General features: G+C 43.0%; 2 protein-coding genes across 2 annotated transcripts; both read right to left on the minus strand.

Moving 5' to 3' along the window:
• Nucleotides 1-303: 303 nt before the first annotated feature.
• Nucleotides 304-1,464, minus strand: sowahd (sosondowah ankyrin repeat domain family d). Its single transcript, XM_085373276.1, has one exon. It carries the CDS (start codon nt 1,462-1,464, stop codon nt 496-498), a length of 969 nt encoding a protein of 322 aa, XP_085229402.1. The 3' UTR covers nt 304-495.
• Nucleotides 1,465-2,057: 593 nt separating this feature from the next.
• On the minus strand, nt 2,058-7,539 carry pttg1 (PTTG1 regulator of sister chromatid separation, securin). The gene is made up of 5 exons (XM_085373287.1): nt 7,452-7,539; nt 7,223-7,353; nt 7,049-7,145; nt 4,088-4,246; nt 2,058-2,140 (listed from the first exon to the last, which is right to left on the minus strand). The coding sequence occupies exons 1-5, from the start codon at nt 7,537-7,539 to the stop codon at nt 2,058-2,060; spliced, it is 558 nt and encodes a 185-aa protein (XP_085229413.1).
• Nucleotides 7,540-8,181: the final 642 nt, after the last annotated feature.

An 8,181-nucleotide genomic window follows, 5' to 3' on the forward strand; every position in this document is an offset into this window, starting at 1 on the left:
GAATAAATACCAGAGGTATTAAAGGAAGCCTCAATAAGCAGCAGGATGAACTAGGAAAAAATGATTTCAGAGCTCATACACTGCAGGGAAAGCTCCTACACAGCCAATTACTAATATTGGAGTTGACACAAGTAGCGCAAATGAGTCTGGGCAGGAAGTGGGAAAAGTCCATTAAAAGCAGCTTATGAAAGACAAAGTAACACTTTAAAGTTTGGCTATTTTACTGAAATTTGTTTAGAAATCAGTCATGTAAACACTGCTGGTCTTGGATGAGTGAAGCACATCCACCAATATAAATGGGTATTTTGTTTCTGGAAAGCATACTTGAAAAACTGCACATTCTTGCTGCCTTAACATTTAGCTTGATCTTTACCGCTTGAATAGTCACCACTGCCTACAAACTAGCCTTTCACTGTCTTCACGACCCCTTCTGAAACTAACATAAAAATAGTGGAGTGATGATGCACATATTGGAAAGTATGTGTCATCCCCCACTCATGTTTTGCTTCCAAGCAAAGGAGGAAAGGAGGGCAGCAGCTTTTTTAGAGACCCAAGCCTCCAGCCGCTTCTCCTCTTAGTCCGGTCAAAGTGCTTCACTTCCTCTGCCTCCACAGCATCGTCCTCTTCACATGCGGTCAAGTTCACTGCGCCAGCGCAGTTGTTGTTGCCGTTCTTGTTGACGTTTTGCGTGCATCCCCAGCTGTGCTCTTCATCCCAGGCCCCCAGCAGCTCCTTCATCTCCGGCGGGGCGTTTTCCCTCAGATACTGCCAGGGCCTCTTTCCGTTGTAGTCCATTGCGTCCACGTTGGCATTGAAAGCTCCGACCAGCAACTTGATGACCATGTACTGACTGTGCATGCTGGCGAGGTGCAGAGGCGTGAGCCCACCGCTGCCCTTCAGGTTCACGTTCACGGGGATGCCCTCGCTTTGTGCGTAGCGCAAAAGTTTGATCAGAGTCTCGTCCTGTCCCCTCTTGGCCAGCCAATGCAGGACCGAGTAGCCGCTGATGAAATCCTTCCTGGTTAATAGCTGGGGGTCCTCTGAGATAAAATCCATGATGATTTCATAGCTGCCCTCCACCGCTGAGAGCATCCACGCGTGCTCCATCGGATACAAAGCCCAATCCGTGTCCTCCTCGCCGGAGCGGCTGTAATTCTGCGAGGACAGCACGCTGCTAAACCCGCTGTTGGACGAGTTCCCCAGAAGCAGTTCCTTCAGGTACTTTTTACGCATAGCGGGTGTGATAGACTCCCTCTCCGGAGCGGCGCTGTCACAGACTTCTTGCTGCCTCTGCAGCCTCGTCCTACGCTGGAAACCCCCGGGCACTGGCATGGGCATGACCTGCATGCCGTATCTGGACACTCGCTCCACAACGGTGCCCTTTTTAGACCCCCTGCCGCCGTGGGCGTCGGTATTGCTGACAGCTGGTTCAGACATAGCTTCATCCGAGCTGCGCCCAAGCATGTCTGAATTCTTCTGCAGAGCTCAAGGCTACTTCCTTTTTATTTAGACAACACCCGAAGATATGTCAAATTATAAACATGAAACCATTTCCTCCGCTTGACTGGACTCTGTCCCCTGTGTAAGGGAGGAAAAAGCTCTTTAAAAACATTTCAGCTAACGCGATTATTGGCGAACACAGTTCCTCATTTTGCCATGTTAAGCCAAACCTACGCTTAAGTTTCCGTCTAAAACGGCTGCCACTCACCTGTTCTGCACTCAAACCGCACACACCGACTCTTCAGGTGTGCCACCCAATAGGTGATCTAAAAATCACGTAACACGTCACGAGTAATTTTAACCGTTCATCCCCCAAAAAGTTACGTGACGCAGATTATTCTTAGTCTTGCAAGAGGAACCGAGACAAAGTCCACTCATCTCCCAATAGCGGGAAACCCTCACATGACCACTGATGGACTTTAAAAGCAGGAAGTAATATCCGGCATACTTTCATGGCCAGTCACCAATTATAAAGTGGAGCTCTAGCACATAAAACACACCAGGCACGATTTAAAAAACAACTTTATTTCAATTAAAAGCAGACAAAAAACACAACTTTAATCAGTATCAGGTTCTGGAGGAAGCTCCACTGTTAGCTCCTCGAGCGTCTGAAGAAAGGCATCCAGCTCCACACGGCAATCTGAAGAGAGATACGGGGAATTTAATCATACAGAAGGTTAATGATACCTGTAGTTAATTATACCAGGAGATTCAAACTTGCACTTCAGATGCAAAGATACAATTACAGTTGCTTGATAAAAGTGGTTTTATTTGAGGGCTGCATACCATTTATAAATCCCAAAGTCCTAAATTGTACATCTAATCCATTAGAGCAGAGGTTGAGAAATTGAGAAAGTAGAGGTCAAATTGAGGGCCACATAAATGCCATGTTTGTAATGTCTCATTCCAGAGTCTGTTTATAGTGGCAGCTGTCACTTTTGTGCTTGTGTATAGTTTTAACCGTTTTTGAGGCGAGGTTTCTTGATACTAGGTGCACTTGTCAGAGTTGGGAAGATTTAATTTGCTACGATGGAACAGAATTTAAATTTGTTTTTACTCTTGCAGTTAACAGCCATCACAGGGTACGCCATACTGCAAGACAGAACCAACATGAGATGATTTCGGGCTGATAGGAATTAAACAGCTTTCCAGGAAGAAAGCTCTGGGAAAACCCTGTTTGTTTTAGCGTGACGGACAAGAGAGCCCAGGGGTGACACTGAAGAAAATGTATTAGTCGTATTTCCCAAAGGCTCCTGAATCATAGCTTAGGAAGGCACTAATATCCTTGCCCTAATTTTATGTTGGGCAATACTGGCCCTGCTGACAGTAGCGTTTATGTCAGAGGCTGGTATTTGGTTCAAGTCATCAATTTTGCACAGGTAAGAGGCAAAATGTATTCAAGTGTAAAAACCACCAATGCATCTCCAGCATTACGTGAAGTGAAAATGAACTGTACAGCCACATTTCTTTCCTCGTTGGGCCCCTTGTACTACACAGAGCCCAGCCCTGTTCCCTAAGGCATGATTTGAGCTTATACAGGCAACTTCAAACTTCCCGAGTTTTCTGTGTTATGTCACCATGGTAACTTATGCTGTAGAGCAGGTTAAGTCTGTAGCAAAATTCTCTGGAAAGTCATCACCATTCCTGGAAGACACCTTAGACCTGTGATAAGAATCTGCATTTGTCACAGGTTCTTAGGATTTAAATTTATTCCTCAGTTACCGGTTTCCCTTTGGCCAATAAAAACCATTTCATTGTTCTATAAACAGTGATCTAAGAAAAGGACACCTAATTTTAATCAAATTCACTTCTTACTTCCATTCATCTTTTCAGACTGTTCAACACCAGAGCTGCCACAGAGACTAAAAAGCCATCTCGTGCACATCTAAACATTAATTTAATAACAGTTGCAGTCTGTTAAATTCTGCTATGCCTTAAAGACAGCTGTGATACTGTTTGTCTTAACTGGCATTTATTATTCTCACCTTTCCTTCCTGGCTGTAATAAAGCAGTCATTTCAGTCTTGTCCGATTTAGACTACTGCAGGAAATCCACGTTGTTACTTATGATTTGACCACAAACCCCTTTTAAGCCATTTACATCATAGCCTTTTACGTAACCTGATGTACACCTCCCGAGAAATGCAACTACACCTCAGGCTGACCTAACCTGCAATGACCAAATTATGTTGGAGGCTACGGTGTATGGTTGAAAGGCGTTTCCGGTTATGTCGCAAGTTATGACAGATTTCCTGCAGTAGACCAAATCCGGGATTACTGACCAGAAGTCCTTAACACATTCAGGGTTTAATGCGCTATTGTGCCATGCTTCTCTCACACCTGTATTGTGCGCTTAATCTCCCCCCCCTTCAGTTTTCTTTCCCTGCAAAATCAGTTGCTCTGCAGCCAGCAGACTTATCTAAAATAAATAAAGCTAGGAGAATGACTCATTTAGGTGAACTAAACCTTACAAAGCTGCTTTGTTAGAGTGCAGCAATATGCATGATTATTATTAACCACTGCAGTGGTTCTTTGAATAAACCAGGTGCTTGAAATAGGGTTCTTTGCCCCTGACCAAAAGTTGATACCTGAATGTTTCAAAGTCACAGCTGGTGGGTTTGGGAGTGGTGCCAGCTCTTCAAAGTCATCCTCACACATATCAGGTACTTGTGAGAAACAGGCGAGTCCAGGTAAAGCAAGTTTACTTAGAGGAATCAAGTCTTCAGGTACGTCATACCTCAAGTACTCTGGAAATGCAAATAGAAAACAAGGAAAGGTTGTTGAGGAGATCCATGGAATTGAAAATTTTTACCTTTTGTTAAGGTTACAAGCTAATACTTCTATCACAAAATGGGACAAGTGGTTTCCAAATAAAGAACTTTGTGTTGACAAGATTGATTGTTAGTTAATTTACAAATCAAACAATCAATCTTGTCAACACAAAGTTCTTTATTTGGAACACAGTTCTACAAGAAAGATAAGTTACTGAGAAAGTGGTTGTGCTTAAAGTGCTGCACTGAGCTGAAATTTAAAACGTCAAGATATTTTAAATGAAATTTTACATTAAGTGCCTCAAAGGCTTCAAACTGAACAGCTTGATATATTATGGACCATCTTCCATTGCAGTCACATGCCCCTCAGATGGTCAACTCCAAATGCAGTATTGCCAGCCATGGTCTTTCCACACTCACGACAGTAAATGCACTGGATCATGTTGCCAGCTTTGAAATGTATACACTTTCCCCATTTTACTATCAGCGGGCTCTGGCTCAGTTGATCGTATGTGGCTAATTATCTGATGCCATCTCTGGACTAGTGTTAGACAGGAAAGTTATCAATCGTTCTTTTCATTTTTTCCCCTCATTGCCCACAGCTATAGTGGGGCAAAAAAGTATTTAGTCAGCCACCGATTGTGCAAGTTCCCCCACCTAAAATGATGACAGAGGTCAGTAATTTGCACCAGAGGTACACTTCAACTGTGAGAGACAGAATGTGAAGGAAAAAAAAAAAAAAAAAAAAAAAAAAAAAAAAAATCCATGAATCCACATGGTAGGATTTGTAAAGAATTTATTCTTAAATCTGGGTGGAAAATAAGTATTTGGTCACCTCAAACAAGGAAAATCTCTGGCTCTCACAGACCTGTAACGTCTTCTGTAAGAAGCTTTTCTGTCCCCCACGCGTTACCTGTATGAATGGCACCTGTTTGAACTCATCATCTGTATAAAAGACACCTGTCCACAGCCTCAAACAGTCAGACTCCAAACTCCGCCATGGCCAAGACCAAAGAGCTTTCGAAGGACACCAGGAAAAGTATTGTAGACCTGCACCAGACTGGGAAGAGTGAATCTACAATAGGCAAGCAGCTTGGTGTGAAAAAATCAACTGTGGGAGCAATCATCAGAAAATTGAAGACATACAAGACCACTGATAATCTCCCTCGATCTGGGGCTCCACGCAAGATCTCATCCCGTGGGGTCAAAATGATCATGAGAACGGTGAGCAAAGATCCCAGAACCACACGGGGGGACCTGGTGAATGACCTGCAGAGAGCTGGGACCAAAGTAACAAAGGTCACCATCAGTAACACACTACAACGGCAGGGAATCAAATCCCGCAGTGCCAGACGTGTTCCGCTGCTGAAGCCAGTGCATGTCCAGGCCCGTCTGAAGTTTGCCAGAGAGCACATGGATGATACAGCAGAGGATTGGGAGAATGTCATGTGGTCAGATGAAACCAAAGTAGAACTTTTTGGTATAAACTCAACTCGTCGTGTTTGGAGCAAGAAGAATACTGAGTTGCATCCCAAGAACACCATACCTACTGTGAAGCATGGGGGTGGAAACATCATGCTATGGGGCTGTTTTTCTGCCAAGGGGACAGGACGACTGATCCGTGTTAAGGACAGAATGAATGGGGCCATGTATTGTGAGATTTTGAGCCAAAACCTCCTTCCATCAGTGAGAACTTTGAAGATGAAACGAGGCTGGGTCTTCCAACATGACAATGATCCAAAACACACCGCCCGGGCAACAAAGGAGTGGCTCCGTAAGAAGCATTTGAAAGTCCTGGAGTGGCCTAGCCAGTCTCCAGACCTCAACCCCATAGAAAATCTGTGGCGGGAGTTGAAAGTCCGTGTTGCTCGGCGACAGCCCCAAAACATCACTGCTCTCGAGAAGATCTGCATGGAGGAATGGGCCAAAATACCAGCTACTGTGTGTGCAAACCTGGTAAAGACCTATAGTAAACGTTTGACCTCTGTTATTGCCAACAAAGGTTATGTTACAAAGTATTGAGTTGTGTTTTTGTTATTGACCAAATACTTATTTTCCACCCTGATTTACAAACAAATTCTTCACAAATCCTACCATGTGGATTCATGGATTTTTTTTTTCACATTCTGTCTCTCACAGTTGAAGTGTACCTCTGGTGCAAATTACTGACCTCTGTCATCATTTTAAGTGGGGGAACTTGCACAATCGGTGGCTGACTAAATACTTTTTTTGCCCCACTGTACATCCACTTCTACTGGGCCTAAGCTACTCAACTTTTTTTTTTTTTTTTAAAGTTGGACCATTGAGAAATTAGGACGCATGTGCGACCAAATTGGTTGCACTCTAGAGCCTTGTATATGTCTCACCCACATTTGTATACATGTGGTCAATTCATGAATACAATGCTGTGTTTTCACTACTAAAATTGCCTCAGTCGACTGCTTCCTTCTTTGGTCTTGGGGGAAAAAAAAGAGAAAAGAAAGTGTAAAACCTTCATTAAAAATAATTTTAAAACACATTTTAAAAGCCACATCATGGCCTTATTCAAGTACACCCGAATCATATTTTGATTTCACAAGTTTGAGGCAAACCTTCCGATTACTTAACCAAATCAAATTAGCTTCAAATGAAAGCATAAACTTGTGCTACAGTGCAGCAGCATTTTAAAATTGACGGGTCAAATATGCAACAACTTTCCAAATTCTGCCTTACTGTTTTTGCCCTTTTAAAATAACCACCAAGCAGAACTTGACAATTACAACTTATAGCATCAGTTACCTAGTGGGTCATAAGAGAACAACTTCTCAGTTTCTGGATACTCCACATTGGCTTGAGGTGCATTTTTGGCTTTTGTTTCCTCAAGGCAAACTGGTGGCTGTGGCAGAGAAAAATCAAATAAGTCAGAATACAGCCAAGCATTTAGTGTATACTTGAATAATTATATAGTCCAACCTGTTTTAGGAGTTTCTTCTCTTGTTTGCTGATGGCAGGGGTCGAGACTTTTACGTTAAGGCAGCCGAAAGCCTTACGTCCAGATGGCAAGGGGGTGCTGAATGGTTTTGTAGGAGATTTGACTAGTTTCTCTGAATGCAGGGACAAAAATGTTAACGTGGCACCTATGCAAACGTTATCAGTGTTTCAAGAGCAGAAAAAAAGTCGACCAAAGACATAATTTTCATACCTGGAGCAGACTGAAGCCGCTGCCTCATTTTCTGTGTAGGTGCATGGAGACCTGCATTTTCCCGCTCTGCAAAGATTATATTGGCCATCTGAAAACAAGAAGACACTGGCTACTGCAGCTTTATGTAGGGAGAATTTCTATAGCAGTGTTTAATACATTACAGCAAAGAGTGCCTCTTAACAGGCTAGCCCTTTTCTTGCTTTTGTCATGTAGTACTAAACTGAATACAATCAGCATTTGTATGTGTGTGAATGAGACTTTCCCCAAGTAAAGAGTTGGGTGAGCATCAACTCCTAATAGCCAACTGCTTTAAGTTCAGTACCCTTTTATGAATACAGTGCTGGAACTAATGGCAAGTTTGGCAGCATTACAGGCTACAGCATTGTTGCAGCAAACATAATATGCTTCTACTCATCATACCTTAAAGACCTCTTAGCACCATATTTCAACAATGCACTTCACTCCCAGAGTGCAGGCTTAATTTCAGTTCCTAGAGTTTCCAGAAGTAGAATGGGAGGCAGTGCCTTCAGCCTGCTCGTACTGAACCAGCTTCTACTTTGGGGTCCGGAAACTGACAATCGCTCTGTTAAAAGTTAGGTGTAAATCCTTTTTCTAAAGCTTCTAGTTAGAGTTGAGGTGACCCTGAGGTTCTGCAACATACATCAGATTCATTCATCTCCCTCTAAACTTCCAACAAGTTGCAGCAGATTGTTTCTAATGCAATTATAAT

The sequence above is a fragment of the Diplotaxodon limnothrissa genome, linkage group LG2, assembly GCF_057381915.1.
Source record: "Diplotaxodon limnothrissa isolate DT_005_m linkage group LG2, D_limnothrissa_male_GT1.1, whole genome shotgun sequence".
Lineage (NCBI taxonomy): Eukaryota > Metazoa > Chordata > Actinopteri > Cichliformes > Cichlidae > Diplotaxodon > Diplotaxodon limnothrissa.